The sequence below is a fragment of the Phyllostomus hastatus genome, unplaced genomic scaffold, assembly GCF_019186645.2.
Source record: "Phyllostomus hastatus isolate PE091 unplaced genomic scaffold, TTU_PhHast_1.1 phas_contig_329, whole genome shotgun sequence".
In the NCBI taxonomy this organism is placed as follows: Eukaryota; Metazoa; Chordata; class Mammalia; order Chiroptera; family Phyllostomidae; genus Phyllostomus; species Phyllostomus hastatus.
In genome coordinates this window covers 1115102-1131782 of record NW_025333854.1, presented here as the reverse complement: position 1 = coordinate 1131782, position 16681 = coordinate 1115102, and the positions used below count along the sequence as shown (strand labels likewise).

Genomic DNA, 16681 nt, shown 5'->3' with positions numbered 1-16681 from the left:
ATCTGGGAACCGAGGTTTGTGGGGACGTACTCCTTCTGGAGGGGCCGTCTTTGTTCTGAAATGACGTGTCTGGCCAAGGAGAAACTTGTTTGTCACCCAGCCACATAGCAAGGCTGTAGGGCAGTGGTTCCCAGGCCCCAGGGACCGTTTTTTTGTGTGTGTGTGGAAGACAGTTTTCCTTGGATGGGGCAGGAGGCGGGGCAGGAGGCGGGGCAGGAGGCGGAGCTCGAGGTAGTTCCAATGAAGCTTCCCCGGTGGCCTGTCACTCGCCTCCTGCTGTGCATCCTGGCTCCTCCCCACCGGCCGTGGGCTGAGGTCAGTCCTGGCCCTGGTGTTGGGGGCCGGAGGGTGGGGGCGGGGCAGGTAGGAGGGCTAGGCGTTGGGGGACCCCTGCTCTAGGGTACTTAGCTCTGTGTGGTAACTGTGTGTTTACTTTCCGTGGAGTCTGGTGCTGGAGGGGATGTAGATTCTGGTTGAACCTGAGACGCTCAGTGACTTGACATGTGTACGTTTTCCATATACGTTGAACATCTGTGCAACAGTCGTTGATTAGTCTCCGAATTACAGGGACTGCAGTGTTTTGTAATTCAGGTTACATACTCACTGGTAGGCATTATCTCGACAATTTTAAAGCATATTATTTCTTGAATACCTTTGCGCTAAAGATTCTTAACGTTCAACATTTAAAAGTGTTAAAAAACTATTACTGATGGATGTTTTTAAACTGAATTTTAGAAACATGTCTGTATGCTCCACAGATGCATAAATCTAGACACAGGTTTTTATTAAATAAGAAAATTTAAAGCAGAACTTGGTGAAAGATTAAAATTTTGTAAAAATCATTTTACTTAATCCTTACCTGGGGACATGTTTTTATTGATTTGGGAGACAGAAAGAGAGCAGGGGGGCGGGGGAGAGAAAGAAGCAGCCATGTGGGATGGAAACATGGATCGTTGCCTCCCATACGGCCCTCCCGGGGATCGAACTCGCAGCCTGGGTGTGTGCCCTGATGGGGGGTCGAACCCATTGTCTGGGTCAGCACTGCAACCAACTGAGCCACCCGGCCAGGGCTTCAAACTTTTTTTTTTTTTTTTAAATAAAACGTAAGTTGGCAGAATTTTCTTGTTACTGAGAAGGGAAAAATTACTGAAAATTGGATTAGAATTTAGTCACACTGTTCTCTGACAGATGAAGAAATTACGAGTTAATTGGTAAGATGTTAAAAGCTGTGGTACTTTGAACAGAAAGCACGTGATGGTGATACTGGCACACCCCCTTGCTCTGCCCGCGCACGTGTGTGGGGGGTGTGGCCTCAGAGGCGGCGTGGCCTCGTGGCCTTCGCAGACTGACACGAGGTGGCGGCTGTAGCACAGCCTGCGTGAGCTCTCACCTGGGGTGCGAGCGGAGAGCTGTGTGCGGCTCACCCTGCTTTAGAGGGGCGGTGTAACAGGGGCCCCTGGACGCCCTGTGCTTTATGCCGCAGAGGTAAGGCAAGGGTCGTGTCCAGAAACTTGGCCAGCCTAACTCTCTGTTCTGTGCAGGTTTCTCAAGTAGCCGGCTGGAGGAAGGCGACAGCTGCGGCTTCTGGAGAGGTGAGGCGGCGGGCCGCGCGGGGACTGTGAGGTTGCCTGTCTGCAGGGCGCGCTGAAGCGCAGCTAAGGCTCAGCGTGTTAGTCTGTCCCCACTCCAGTTTCCCCAAACCAGGTTGGGAAGCTGCTGCCTGTCGCCGGAGCCTCAACCAAGAGCTCGGGGCTCCCGGTGGGGCCTGCCGCCGCGTGCCTCGGCCGGCCTGCAGCGGGCACCTGGGGAGTGCCGTGCCGCCGTGAGAGAAGGGGGGGCATCGGAGACAGCAGGTCACGAGTGGAGACTGCATCTCCGAGCATAAGCAGTTTGGGGCACGCGGGCGCCTGTTCCGAATCCCAGGAAGTCTCAGCAGTTGGAAAGGGGCGGGGGGGGGGTGGGGGCGGGCAGACGCTGCTGAAGCCCACGGCAGCTCCGCCCGAGGCGCTGCCCCGGGCCTGGGGGGGCGCAGGGGATGGCGGGCGTCCTGGGTCCAGAGCGGCCCTCCGGGCTGGGCCGCACTTTCGGGGGCAAACCTGACCCGGTCGAGGTGGGGGGGGGTGTCGAGAGCCGGCCAACATTTTTGGTAAAATTGACGTTTACGAAAGTCTTAATTTTTGGCGTGTGCCCAGCACTTGGCAAACAGCGGATTCTCAGTGACACGCTTACCATTAGATATTTAGGTGTATTCGGTGATCTGTGTAGGGGATTGACTGAATGATGTTCTTATGTTTCTGTTGTTGAAATTATTTCAAGAATTGTTCATATTTTAACTTATGAAAATGTTTTCTTACTAATCTACCTTGTGACAGTGGTACTTTTAAATTTGTTTCCAGGTAATTTACACACAACTCATTGTTTCACCACGGCAGACGCATACAGTCTCCCAGTAATTTCAGGCGTGTGCTGCTGCGACGGCAGTGCCGATGGTTGTGCTCTGTCTCTGAAGCTAGTGGTTCAGATCCTACCCACACGCCCCGTTTCCGTTCCAGAGCCCAGCAGCGACGGGGAAGGCGGCCAGGCACGGAGCAGGGGGTTCCCCAGGAGAGGAGGTGAGGCCGGCTCTGGGGCCGTGTGTGTGTGTGTGTGTGTGTGTGTGTGCGCGTCCTGCGGGTGCAGCGCCGGTTCTGGGGGGAGGAGGAGAGGGGCGCTCTCGTGGGGAGACCTCTGAAGAGGAGCCCTGCGGCGTGGGGGCTGTGCTGTCAGCACGTGGGTGGGGGGGTGGACGTCTGGGGGCGTCCCTCTTCCTGCTCCCTGCTGCCACTGCCCCCCCCCCCCCAGCGCCCCAGCACGGGACCTCGGCGGGAGGGGCCGTGCGAGCCCCTCAGCCCCAGCCTCTGCCTCCGGGCGGGGCCCCCGGAGCCGTGGGGGAGGGGGCACAGGCAAACTCCTGTTCGTCCCTGTCTGGCGGGGCTCCACCCTGGCCTGCTGAGCCTACTGAGCCTGCCTGTCACTAACCCGACGTGGGACGGCGTGAAGACTGTGGTTCTGGGTTCTTGGTTGCCGCAAGCAGACACGTTAGCGTGGCTGCAGCCACGCAGCAGAGCTGCGTCTAACGAAGGAGTCTGTTGTTTGGGACCGCCTGGCAGTCGGGTACAGGTGGTCAGGTGCACCTGCACCGGTGTGGTTGCTGCAGCTGCAGGACCTCCGTCCCCCTCGCTCAGCAGCCGGTCAGCCGGGCGGCCTGGCCAGGCCGGAGGTGCCGTGGGTTTCCTTGGAGCCTTGGAGCCGTGCGCGGGGGACGGCTGTCAGTGTCACACAGTGGGGGGCCGTTGTGCATGCGGGGAGGAAGGTGCAGGGGACTCAGCGTTTCTCTCCTCCCCCCAACAAGCAGGTTTTGACTCTTGATGTTTGTAAAGCATGGCTTTTATTTGACACATTTTAGTTGTTTTTTGCAGAGCAGTGAGTATCCTTCCTCCTCACCATGATGTTTTTGTTCGGTCAGTTTAGTTCATGTGTGAGTGAGGGTGCCCGAAGCCGGCTGCGGCTCTCCACTGGGTTCCGGCTCGCGGGCCGCAGGGAGGACTGGCCGGGCCTCCCGAGGCCTGCTCTCCGCACGGGGACACTCGCGGGCAGCAGCCTGGCCCGTCCTTGCCCCGGCCGCCGTCCGGGTGGTGGTGGTGGTGGTGGTGGTGGTGGTCGGCACCTGCCTGTCGCTGGGTGGTCGAGCCGTGCTTCCCGGGGTGTCTGTTGGCCGTGCGTGTCTTCGGGGGACTGTCTGCTCAGGCCGTTCCACAAGCGGGGTCGTCCTCCAGCTGAGCGACGGGTCCTCGTGCCCTGGGGACACGAGCACCGCCCGCCTTTCGCGGGCGTCTCCGCTGCCCCGATGGGCCCTTCTCAGAGCAGAGGTCGTCGTCCGGCGCAGTCCGATCCGGCTCGTCTGTTTCCTCCACCGCTGCTTGTGCCTCTGGGGTCGCGTCCAGAGCGCCGGTGCCTGCTCCAGGTCATGCGGTTTCCATGTTTCCCCCGAAGAACTCCACTGGTTTTGCTCTGACATCGAGGTCTCTGACCCCTTCCAGTTTGTTCGGGCCTGCGGTGGGGGGCGGGCCCCCCGATCCTCCCGCCTGCGGAGCTCCAGCCGTCTCAGCGCCACTCGCCCGTGCTGTGTGCTGGCGTGTGCAGGCAGGCGTACGTCTCCGCACGCCTGTTCTGCTTGGAATGGAAGCTCGTTGCAGGTGCAGACTAATAATTTTCATCAAACTTGGGATTTTCCTTTCCTTATTGTGGTAAAATAACCATAACAAACAGTTTGCCATTTGCTCTCTCTCTCTCAACGTGTGAGTCGGCCGCGTCCAGTCCGTTCACAGCGCTGTCTGTGCACCGGTGACCGCCGCGCCCGCCAGACCCGCTCGGTCCCCGCGCAGGGGCCTGCGTCCACCGGGCAGCAGCGCCCGCGCCTCCTTCCCCCCAGGCTCCGGGAGCTCGTCTCCCCTGCGCATGTCACTGCGTGGGACCTGCGACACCTGCCTTCCGTGCCGGGCTCCGTCTGTGTTGCACCCCGGCGGCCGTGGCCCTGCAGGCCGGGGTCGGCGTCAGGGCCGCCTTCTGCTGGTGCGTGGCCGGCAGCCCGCTGTGCGTGCGTCACGCTTCGCTCGTCTGCCTCCCAGGGGACCCGCACTGGGCCCCGGCGCTCCTGCAGGCCGGCGTGAGTGACGCCGCAGTGCATCTGACATCCCCCTTCCCGCGGGGCTCACCTTGGCATTGGTGTTCGCCTTTCCAGAAAAGTCTTATACCTTTTAGTGACTTTTTTCTTCAACATTTGGAAAGATGTGTGTATTGAAAGTGTAGATCTAGTTCATACAGTGTGACTTCTATCTTGTTTTATCTTGCAATGTGTTTATTTTAACATAAATGACTATTGTTAAGACCACGTAGAACCTTGGCGGGTGTGGCTCAGTGGATGGAGCGCCGGCCTGAGAACCACAGGGTCACCGGCTGGACTCCCCGTCGGGGCAGAGGCCTGGGCTGTGGGCCAGGTCCCCAGCAGGGGGCGCATGAGAGGCAGCCACACGTTGACGTTTCTCTCCCTCTCTTCCTCCCTCCTTCCCCCCAAATAAATAAAATCTTTAAGACAAAGGCCACGTAGGGCGCGTGGCACTTGCGCCACCCTCAGACGGGGGGACTGCGCGGAACTGGAGTCGCACAGACGCCCGTGCCCCTCCCACCCCCGGTCAGGAGGCTCCTCGCGTGACGTGGGACCGGCGTCGTGCGTGTCGGGGCTTCTGCTGCGCGTGCGGTCAGTGCGCAGCGGACGGTCGTGGGCTCAGCGGAGAAGGCGGGTGTGAGGGCACCACGCTGAGCCTGCAGAGCAGAGCAGAGGGCAAAGAGGCCGTGGTGGCGGGCTGGCCAGCGTAACAGACCTGAGGAGGAGGCTCTCTGAGCTGGGGACGGCAGCGCTGCCGGCAGCCCCGGGGGCAGCCCTGCTGTCCCAGCCTGTGTCTGCGCCCCGAGCGGGGAACGGGGCGGGGGAGACCATCCGAGGGGGGTGGGGGGTGGGGGGAGTTCAGAGAGGCATGTGACCTTGAGCAAATTAAATAAAAACATTCACACCCCGTGCGTGTGTGGAAATTACAGTGTTACAAAGGTACACAAACCTTCGCCAGGGGAGGAGCCGCAGGTGCAGAGCGGAGGTGCTGCTGTGGAGCAGGTGCGGGGGCCGGGGGGGGGTGTTAACAGGACCCCGAGGGCAGATGCAGGAAGGCTGGAGGCAGACCTGGCTCCGGGAGCCGCCATGACACCCTTCAGACGCAGGTGGTGCCCCCAGGCCCCCGAGGGGGAAGTGCTGAGTGACCCAGGCTGGTGAGAAGGAGCCCGAATGGGGGAAAGGGGTAGAGAGCAGCGGTAGGCCTCGTAAGTGAGTAAAAGCTCTAAAGTTGTGAACATGTCGGTGGACCCAAATGAGTGACGGATGTATAAGCTGATACTAATGATGATGGATTTAGGGGTTTTACAAACAAGGAAGAACTAAAATACCAGTAAGGAAAAGACTTACTTTTTTTTGCCAGCTCAGAAGCAAGGAGAATAAGTTGGAAATAATTTAACGATTTCTTAAATCCGGCAGAACGGAAGGGCGACCAGAAAAAGGATAACGTAAACTGTGGAACTCACTGGGGGGGAATCCAGCAGAAGGACAGGCAGGGCTCTGGAGGGAGGAGTCTCGGCCGGAGATAATGTAGATATTTCTTAAGTATGTGTGGTGAAACGGAAGGGTATCAGTACAAGCGTAAAGTGAAATACAGCTGCTGGGGGAGCCCCGCAGGACAGAAGGGGTCACAGAAAACATTGAGAAACACAGTGAGATGAAAACACAAAACGAGATGGAGGAAATCCAAACCCGTGTGCCGGTAACCACGGTTCACGTAAACGTACGTCAGCGCGGACGGAGAGGGAGTCCGTGCCGGCCCGTCCCGGACCACAGGAAGCTCAGCCCCCGCGGACACAGGCGCGGCAGCGGGCTCGCGGCGGGCGCCCCGGCCACGGCGCAGCTCATCAGTGACACAGGCACACGCACTGGGAGGACGTCACAGTCTGAGGGGGCTCGACTCTGACACCACGTTCCTTACATAAAGCAAAAATGAACGTGAGAAAAATGTGCAAACCCTAGTTAAACCCTTAATTCTAGATTGCAGTCCGTTTTACTCAAGAAACTGACGACGGCAGAGTGAAGATGACTGAGACCGTGGAAGACTCGGGTCCCAGCTGCTAGCCTCGGTGTGACGTTTCTGTGTGGAAGAACACACCCCGGAATGTAAACTGCGCACTCTGCCCAGTATGTGGAAGAGCACACGCAGGTTGACCACCTGTGAGGGCCAGGAAGGAGTGTCCCAGCGCCACAGAGGTTCCGTCGAGACCACGTCCTCTCGTTGGAGAGCGGCGACAGCGGAAACCAGTGTCGGAAGCCTCGCCCTGGGGCCGGGGACTGGACCTCTCGGCTCACGAAGAGCAGCTCCCGCGGGGACACTTGGAGCGGAACGACAGCGTCCGTCCAGCCTGACACGGGGTCCGTCCGGACTCGCCGGGTGTCGCTGCCACAAGCCAGCTCTTGGGGGAAGGGTTGCGGGCTTGAATGCGTCCGTTGGAAAAGGAACGAGAGTCCGACTCGGAGAAGACGACGGCTCCCTAGAGGAAGTTCGAGAGCTAGTGGACGTGCGGGAGGCGGGGACACGCGGGGAGTGTCCCGGGGCAGTCCCTGGGGGCGCGGTGTCCCGCCGCGGCAGAAGCCGGCGAGCGCGGGGCGCCGGGCGCGGGGCGGAGACGGTCCGTGCGAGGGCATCATCGTCTCAGGCTCAGAGGCCGAGCTCCACGCTGCCCTCAGTGGGACGAGCACGTGACCCGTGAGCTTCAGGTGAGGCAGGGACGTGCAGAGCAACTCGGACACTGGGTGGGCGGGGGCTCCCCGGGCGAAGACACACGGGGGCGGGGGAGGGGGGAGGTGTCGGGGACGTTTTAGTCCCAAACTGCGAGGTGGGGCTGGTGTTTACTTTATTGTGTTTTAAGTGTGCGTGTGTTTTGTGTGTGCTTCTGTCCATGCACACAAACCAGACACTAACTTAGGCCTGAAGAAGACTCGCAGATCAGAGAGGTTTTGTGGGGAGAGAGATTCGGACGGGGTTCCGTGGAAGACCAAGGGGCGCAGACAGTTGAGGAGAGTGGCGTGGGCGGGAGCCCTGCTAAACTGTGGCTCGGCTGGGGGCGCCCCGGGGGGCTCAGGTCGTGGGCGCGGAGCTCGGGAGCTGCTCCGAGTTGGTCCCGCCCCCCTCTGTGCACAGGCTTTAAGACACACGCGGCCCAGTCGAGACGTGTCTTCCGTAGAATCGCTACTGATCAGCTTCTCTGGGTGCGGATAGTTCCGGGTTCATAAAGTGAATCTCAAACTTACGATTTCCACTAAGTTGGCATCTCAGCCTGGAATTCATCTTGTTCTGCCGTAGGTGGGACCCTGTTTCACTTGAACCGTGTGCACCGATTTTGTCGGTGTTCAGTTGAGTTGAAAGTGTGTTGTTCATACCAGGAAACCGGACTTCGTGTGTGCCTGCCTGTCTGCATTTTGAGTCTGATAAGTTCACCGCTTTCTGCAGGGTCTGGTGGTTCTGTGCCGCCTCTGTCGGGAACGGCGCCGGGAACCTGTGCAGTGCAGTGCTCCCGGGGATCCGGGCTCCAGGCTGCGTCCCCGCTCCGCGCCCCCGCTCCGCGCCCGCCAGCCGAGTGGCCTGGGGCAGGCGGCGCGGGGCCACGGAGCCACTGGGTGTGTTTAATCTGTGCCCAGATGTATTCAGCCCCCCTGGGGTCTGCGGAAATCCTGTTAACGATGCAATTGTGGCAACTTTCAGTGTTTTGTGGCAACTTTTCCTTCTAGTCGTTTTTAGTTTTGATTCCCAGAGCAAGCAGTTTTTTTTTATTGTAGCTATGTCTGTCTATAGTAGTAAAGTTAAATATGTGTAGTCAAATGTGGCGTTTCTTTTTGGTGATTACTTGTTAATGCCTTAAACTATTTATGTAAGTAACTGAATTATCAAAGTGTAAGTTAAACGGGGCCACCGTGTCCCCAAAATGTCTTTGTTCCCTGTGGCCCGTGTGTGTGTCGCTGCTCCAGGCTGTCCGGACGGGAACGACCTGGACGCCCCGGGCCCGTCCAGGAGAGGCGGAAGAGGGAGCTTCCGAGGCTGCCGGGCAGCGTTCGGCCCCGGAAGTCCAAGTGAGTGGCGGCCACAGGCGGCGCGGTCAGTGCGGGGGAGGTGACACAAAGCGATGCCTGTCACATGGGGTCGTTGGGAGGGTCACGTGCGGACAGCTCAGCACGGCATGGACACACGGGGTGCAGACACACGGGCACCCGTGTTGGACACGTGTCATTCAGACGTGGTCCACGCGTCCTGCGTAAGGCGGAGTCGGGGACCCTTCAGCAGGTGGCGGGAGGCAGCGCTCCGCTGCGCCGTGCTGCCGAGTGTCGCTGGGCCTGGCTGGTGGGGCTGACCTCGTACACGGCCTTCCCTGCGGCTCTGCCCCCGTGGGCCTGCGTTGGCCAGTGAGGCCGCCCCCGAAAGGCTTCCAGCCACCACCCCGTGGGGCTGAGGCGCCGCCTTCACACTCTCGGGCTGCACGTCTCTCCTGACCGTGGGGGCGGACCGGCGGTTGTGGGAGCTGAAGACACAAGTTTGCAATGACGACCCACTGGCCGTGCGGCAGACCAGTGAGCCGTCACTTTTTACCAGGTGCAGGGCCTGGGGGGGCTGCCCTGGGCGGGGGGGGGCAGCGGCGGGAGCGCAGGGGGCTGCCCAGAGAAGCCGCTGCCGCAGGGCAGCTCGGGGGCCGACGCAGCGCTGCCTCTGGGGGCGCCCCAGCACCTCCAGACACACCGTGCCGCGTCGTGGCGTGCGTGGGCCTGGACTTCTCTCGTAGAGCGACTTCAGTGAGTGAAGTCTGAGCAAGTCACCGCGACTGTGAGAAACCCGGCGCGTGGTGTGTGGAAACGCGCACGATCCCTGTGAAACGTGAACTGACGCCACGTCTTGTAGCTTCTGCCACTGTAGCTTGATTTTTCCTTTTTACTCCGGACTTAAAAACGTCTGCAAAGTAACACTCCGGTTCTGTCCTCCACACACCTAGACAGTGAGTACGATCAGGACGAGGGGACGCAGCGCACGGGCGGCCTTTTTGGGTCCAGGCGACCGGCGTTGAGCGGCGCAGGTGAGGAGCAGACCCCGCGGCCGAGGAGCCCCGTCGTCCTCGCGGCCCCGAGCCCTAGGCCCGCGGCCCCGGCCCCGGCCTTCCTCTGCTCTCGAGGGCTGCGGGCAGAACCGCGGCACAGCCAGCATCGTCTGCCTTACGGACTCGGGGCGCTGAGCTGCCCCTTGCCTGCCCGGGAGTGCGGGGTGTGCCGTGTGCTCTCGGTGGGAGGGAGGAGAGTGAGGTTGGCCAGACGCACACCTCAGAGGAGGGGCTCCGAGCCGGGGCTCGGAGGAGAGAACGAGCCAGGGGCGCGGTCGTGGTGAAGGGGGTCAAGTGGGGGTGGGTGAGCTGGGGCACCCAGGCGGGGGGTCGGGCAGCACTGGCCAGGGAGGCGCTGCCGGGCTCCGGGGAGGTGCGGGGCGGGGGGCCTCGCGTGCGCACTGCTGAGGGAGAGAAGCCGGCCGGGGGGCGCCACACCGTCCACCTCCAGCTCGGACGTGCTCAGAGGGCAGCGGCAGGAGGAGGCCCGGAGGGCCACGGTCTCCTGGGCCGGCGGGGGGGTGGGGAGGTGGGACGCCGAGGAACTGGGGGGCGGGGGCCCACCTCTGCACGGCTCCCAGAGGGGTGTCACTTAGCACGCCCGGCACCCTGGACGCACGAAGCTCGTGCAAACTGGGGGATCTGGGGGAGACGCGTCGTGTGGGTGGGTCAGCGGTGACAGGTGCCCCCGGCGGGGTGCCGAGGGCGGGGGAGGAGACCTTCGTGTCTGCCCCGCAGCTTGGCTGCGAGCCCGGAACTGCTCCGAGATGCGAAGTCTCCAAACGGAACGTTCACATGAGAAAAAGGGTTAAGTGACGTGTGGATTGAGGAGGTGGGTGGACTGAGGGACTGGGTATCCCGAGCACAGAGCTCGGTGTCTGCACGGAAGCCACTCCGTGGCTCACGCACTGGAGCGGACGCCGAGATCCCTCTGGACGTTCTGCCCGTCGATGTCTTGCAGGCAGTGGCGACGTCTTCCAAAGCCGAGGTGGAAGCGGACGAGGTGGGTTTTCACTTGGCTCCCCTGAGAGCGAGCGGTCAGCCGCCCGAGGGCGGTCAGCCGCCTGTGACTGGTCAGCTGCCTGTGACTGGTCAGCCGCCTGTGACTGGTCAGCCGCCCGAGGGCAGTCAGCGTGAGTGCGAGCCAGGCTTCATTTCCACACTCGGACAAAGGTCGCTGGTGCCACCCCTGTGTGCTCTGAGGGGCGCACGTGTGCACGGCCTGCTCTGGGGAGTCGTGTGACACACCGGGGGGGAGGGTGCACGGGGCTGTCCCTGGGCGACACCCGTGGGCGGGGACCTGGCAGCGTGGGCCTGGCTGCCTCCCCCGTGCCTCCCTGCGATGAGTCCGCCCCGTGGGCCCCCGGGGCTGTGGGAGCGCCGCCCCACAGACGGACGGACGGACGGATGTCCTGTTCCTTCAAGCAGGTGAGCTCCTCTGCTGAGGGACACGGGAGTCAGGGTATGAACGTAACGGCTCACGAAGGAATCAGTGGCTGCGTAACAGCCCGCTGCGTCGGGTCGGCGTTCTGAGTGCTCGGGAAACCTCAGGTGTTCGGGGTTTGCTCCCCTGAGTCGTCTCGGGTGTCGTCTGTGCACACGGACCTGAGAGCCGTCCGTCCGTCCGTCCGTCCGTCTCTGGGGCTGGTTCTCTCTGCGGGGCACGGCGAAAACGGAGGGGTGCCCAGGGGTGCCCAGCCTGGGTCGCGGCTGATGGTCGGCTGTGGTCTTTCGTAGGTGGATACAAGGGTTTGAACGAGGAGGTGGTAACGAGCTCGGGAAAGAGTAAGTCCCGCTTCAGACGAAGCATTCGGTTCTTGCCGTGAGAGTTCCGTTGCCCCCAGTTTTTGAAGCCGCCCCCTCTCTGGGTCTGACCCCTCAAGGTCCCTGGAAGTCGGCAGCGGAGGGAGCGGATGGCGGCGACACCCCAGGTATGTGCAGCCCTGGGCGGCTCCCAGCACGCGGGCCGGCGCTCAGCACGCCCGCACGTGTGTGAGTGTGCGAGTGTGCGAGTGTGTGAGGTGGCGGCTCGAACGGTGAACATCGGGGACGCTGCGGGGTTCCCGGTTGGTGGTGTCAGTCCTGTCTGTTTCCTTCTTGCGGTTCTTCTGGGCCCGTAAGGCAGACTCTGTTGACCGTTCACACCCCAGGCCCCAAGGTGACCTACATCCCCCCGCCGCCGCCCGAGGACGAGGGCTCCATCTTCGCCCACTACCAGACGGGCATCAACTTCGACAAGTACGACAGCATCCTGGTGGAGGTGTCCGGGCACAGCGCGCCCCCGGCGATCTTGGTCAGTGTCGGGTCCCTGCCTCGCGTCCCTCCCGTGGCGGCCGTGGGGCCGACCTGGGTTTCGTAGTACAGGGTGCGTTCCTGTGGGTGGGTGTCGGAGAACCCAGACCCCCCGTCTGTGGTGCCTGGGGTGAGGGCCGGACGGTCAGCCCCGTCCGCCACGCACAGCAGAGTGGACCGCTGTGGCGGCGGAGAGGCTGCCCTGCCCCACGCCACCCCTCCCCACCCGGTGAGAGCTTCACTTGGATCCACTGAAAAGGGCCCTTTCTCTGGAGGTTCGAGATGCTGGCCCCCCCATATGCGAGACAGAGTGTCTCAGGGGAGAAGGTTTCTAGGGCGTCGGGTGGGAGCGGCTCACGGTCCCGGGGGATCGGGGGGCGCTCCTGGCGCTGCGGAGAGGCTTGAACGGGCAGAGAGGTGTCTTTGGAACCGCCGTCCGCAGGGACGCGTCCGTCTGTCCTGTCGGTGCTGCCCACGGGTCCGCCGCCCCTGGGAGCGGGGCTTTCTTTCTGCACACGTGCGGGGCTGACACGGGTCCAGGTCGGGGGCAGCCTCGTGCGCGGGGTGGTCTGCCCTGGTGCGCGGGCTGAGCCGCCGCCCCTCCTCAGACTTTCGAGGAAGCCAACCTCTGCCAGACCCTGACCAGCAACATCGCCAAGGCCGGCTACACCAAGCTGACGCCCGTGCAGAAGCACAGCATCCCCATCGTCCTCGCGGGGCGGGACCTGATGGCCTGCGCCCAGACGGGGTCCGGGAAGACCGTGAGTGGCCCCCGCGCGTCCCCGCCCCCGCGCGCACAGCTCCCACCCGTGCGCCCGTTGTCACCGTGGTCCCGAGCGTCGGTTCTCCCGAGCAGCTTGGGTCTCCCTTGCTGGGTCGAGGGTTCGAAGGTGATTCAGGGAACTGTCACCAACATTTACGTTTGCTTCTGACTCCCAGTTCTGCTGGGTCTCATGCTTCCGAAGAAGGGACTCCGGGCTGTTTTTAGAGCAGGTTGCCGTTAGTAGACGTTTAGTTTTTCTAGGTGTGTTCAGCTCCCTCTAGAACGGGGCAGTCCCTGAAGCAAACGGTGGGGCGGGAGGGACCGGGGCCGTGTGTGTGTCGCGCCCAAGCAGCCTGGGGGTCGAGAGCGTGGGAAATAGCCTCGTGCGTCCTGGGAAGCGACCGCAGGCTGTGCTGACTCGGGGAGCGCTGGTGCGGCTGCCCCGGCCTCGGGGCTCGCTGTGGCCTTGGCTGAGGAAGCCGTCCCGTGAGGCGTGAGTCTGAGACGGTCACTCCCAGGACCCCGGTCCCGGGTCACGGTGCGTGAGTCCCGGCCGAGGCGGCGGGGTCGGAGGGGGCGGGGGAGGCGAGTGGCGGAGCAGCCCAGGCGGGGCCCCGGCGTGGTTCCGGGGGTGGATTTTGGTGTCTCCTCTGCTCAGTGGAAGCACTATAGCAATAAAAAAAGTTTGTTTTGCCGGATGCAGTTTCTGTAGTGGTGCTGTTCATTTTGTCTGTAGTTTTGCTGGATTTGTCGTCGAGGCGACAGTGGTTGGTGAGGTTGTTCAGGTCTCGCGTGTCCGGTTCTGCAGCACGCCACCTGCACGCCGTCTTGCGTGCTCCCCACCCCAGGTCCAGCCCCTTCCATCGCCGCTTTGCTCTCCCCCCCCACCCCCGAGGGTGACGCGTGTGGGGGCCCAGATGTGTGATTCCCCAGGCTTCGCTCCGCTTGTGGGCTGCTTGCGCCCCGCATTCTGGCGGCAGTGTCACCGCTGCCCCAGAGGACTCAGAGCAGCTGCCAAACGAGGCCGTTCCCCCAAGTCACACCTGTGCCCCCCCGCGAGTGAGCGACGGTTCCTTGACGGGGTGGGATCCGTGCTCTGCTTCTGGAAGAGAGCTGGAAATGCTTTGGCAGGGCGGGGTGACGTTACCAGACGTTTCACATTGGGTGGTATGAGCGCAAAGACCTCGGTGTTAAAGCCTCATGGGAATGGATCGGTTTCCTCCCTCGTCTAAGTTGACCAGCGAGACGGGGGCAGGCCCTGAGGGAGGCAGGTCCCTGCAGGCGCGGGCGGGCGGGCGGGCGGCGCCTCACCAGCGGGGGCCGTGCCGTTTCGCCCGCAGGCAGCTTTCCTCCTGCCCATCCTGGCGCACATGATGCGGGACGGCGTGACCGCCAGCCGCTTCCGGGAGCTGCAGGAGCCCCAGTGCCTGGTGGTGGCGCCCACCCGGGAGCTGGTCAACCAGATCTTCCTCGAGGCCCGGAAGTTCTCCTTCGGGTGAGTGCCTGCCGGCCAGGGGCAGGGGGGGCCGTGCCCGCGCCGGGGCCACTGCGCCGGCTGTCCCCGCTCGGAGGGAACAGCTCAGTGAAGGGGCGACCGTGGACTCGGTGCCACTTGGTCGAAATGTTCTTTTTCATCCTCGTGCTTACGGAGCCCCTGCTTATTTTAACCGTGAAGACAAGCGTGCTTGTTAAAAAGTTAGATGACAGAGGGAGATGGTAAGAAAGTAGTGAACATGTTGGCGTATCATCTGGTGGATCTCAACTTACAAAATGACCTTGGGCGTTCCTAATAAAAACGTGGTGTTTTCACACATAAATTTGGAAAGCTGCTTATGTCATAATCAGACCTAATTTGTAATGGCTTTAAGGTTGTCCGTGTGTGTATACTTTATTTCCCTACTTTGGGGCATTTACATTGTTTCTAGCTTGGGCTGCTGTGAAGAACCGTGTGATGAACAGCTGCCCGGTGCTTTTCCACCTTCCGTGTTAAGTGTGTCCTTACAGCGTGTGCTGATAAGTTGAACGTTGGAGGGCACGAACTCACTCCAGAGCTTGCGCCGGCACGCACCTCCACCAGCAGGTTGGGGACGCTCGTTTCCCCGCACACCTCGCCGGCGCTTGGTGCCGTGTGGGTGATGTGCGCCTTCGCACGCTCCCCAGAACCGGGCTGCTCCAGCGGCAGCTGCTGCGACCTCGCAGGTGCTGGGGCCGGGCGCCGGGCGCAGCCCAGCCGGGTGCTTCTGGCCCGGGCCTCCTGGGAGGCCGCAGACACGAGGTGGCCCGGGACTGCGGCCCTCCGGAGGCTCGGCCGGGCCCCTGCGGGCGGACGGACACTCGCGCGTCCCGGGCACGGGGCGGGGCTCCCGCAGACGGAGGGCCAGCGCAGAGGAGGAGCAGGGGGGACTGAACAGGCGGCTGTGCTGTAGGACGGTCGCAGCCCCGTTCGCCACGTTCTGTGTGTCACTGCGAGGTCACCGAGCCCCAGTCCCTGCTCCGACCGGCTGTGCGGCTCGCGGGCCCAGTGCAGACGCGGGCTCTTCGTTCAGAACCCCCGCCGACTGGACCAGGGCCAGGGCCAGGGCCAGGGCGGCGAGGGGCAGAGCCTCAGCCGGAGCTCGGGCCCCTCTAGGCTGGGGCCCCGCTGTGCCCGCGCCGGCCGGCCGCCTGCGAAGCCCGCCTTGCAGCCGTGGGGGAGGGGCGCGGGGCCCACATTGGACAGGAAGAAGGCACATTGAAGGACTTGGGTGCATGCTTCAAACCACCGCAGGCATCTTCGTTTTTGCACTTCGTTTAGTAGTGAGGAGGTGGAACTGCTCTTTTAAACGCTTGATCATTTTCTTGTGGGAATTATCCATCTGTTATCTAACCAGTTTATCTGCTGGGATCTTAGTGTTTTTCTTCTCGATGTTTTCAGAATTTCCGGTGTGGGAGCTGTTAGCCTTCTATTTTGTGTAGATCAGTTTGTTTGAAATGAGACTGTAATTTTAAGTCTTCTGCTGTTAGACACGTAGATGGTTTTCAGACTCCCGATACTAGAAACAACGTTGGCAGTGAGTTGTGCTCTCCGTGACCTTTGCCCGATGTGGGCATGGAGCCGAAGGGCGGACCCCACGTGTGACTCTGCTGGGGCGGACGTCAGAGGCCCCCCCCACCAGCGCCCCTCCCCTGCCCTGCTCCCAGGGGTCCTCGCGCTTGAGGGCGGATGTCCTGCCGGTCAGCCGGTGCTGTCCTCTCCCTGCTCAGAGCACCGTCCAGCGTAAAAACGTCTGGACGCCGTGTGTGCGCTTAACAAGCCCCCCGCTCACGTCTCTGTCCTGTCTCTGTCCTGTCTTCGTGGGGTGGGGGTGTCCGTCCTTGTTTCTGAAGAGCCCGTCATCAGATAAGTAACAAAGCATTTTTCTCATAGGTTTTCATTTGTTTATCAACTTCTTCCTGGGAAGAATTTATTTAAAGATTGTTGAATGTATCCATTTTTTTTCTTTATGGATTTGGTTTTACATCTTGCTAGAAACAAATACGTAATTTTGGAGTGACTAGCAAGTGACCTCCGTCTTTCTGGCCGCAGCACCTGCGTGAGAGCCGTGGTTATATACGGGGGCACCCAGTTCGGGCACTCGGTCCGGCAGATCGTCCAGGGCTGCAACGTGCTGTGCGCCACGCCGGGGAGGCTGATGGACGTCATCAGCAAAGAGAAGGTGGGCCCGGGGCCGCCGAGGGCGCGTGAGGCTGGCAGATGGGGAACGGGGCAGTGGGGTCGGGGCAGGGCCTCTGTCCCGGTGCCGCCCTGGGCGTCCGGGCGCCAGGCCCCGTCGCGTTCTCGTGTGATTCTCGGTGATTTCAGCAGGAGGTGCACAGTCG

The 16681-nt window shown here is 61.9% G+C and overlaps 1 protein-coding gene across 1 annotated transcript in view; it reads left to right on the top strand.

Annotated features, from left to right (window-relative positions):
• DDX4 (DEAD-box helicase 4) overlaps nucleotides 1-16681 on the top strand; it is a 42685-nt gene that overhangs the window by 13955 nt on the left and 12049 nt on the right. The window contains exons 5-15 of the mRNA XM_045839886.1: nucleotides 1542-1592; nucleotides 2553-2612; nucleotides 8654-8755; nucleotides 9667-9747; nucleotides 10730-10771; nucleotides 11506-11553; nucleotides 11652-11699; nucleotides 11919-12061; nucleotides 12669-12821; nucleotides 14164-14318; nucleotides 16389-16518. Coding sequence (XP_045695842.1) covers nucleotides 1542-1592; nucleotides 2553-2612; nucleotides 8654-8755; nucleotides 9667-9747; nucleotides 10730-10771; nucleotides 11506-11553; nucleotides 11652-11699; nucleotides 11919-12061; nucleotides 12669-12821; nucleotides 14164-14318; nucleotides 16389-16518 — 1013 coding nt within the window. The remainder of the gene's footprint in view (nucleotides 1-1541; nucleotides 1593-2552; nucleotides 2613-8653; nucleotides 8756-9666; nucleotides 9748-10729; nucleotides 10772-11505; nucleotides 11554-11651; nucleotides 11700-11918; nucleotides 12062-12668; nucleotides 12822-14163; nucleotides 14319-16388; nucleotides 16519-16681) is intronic.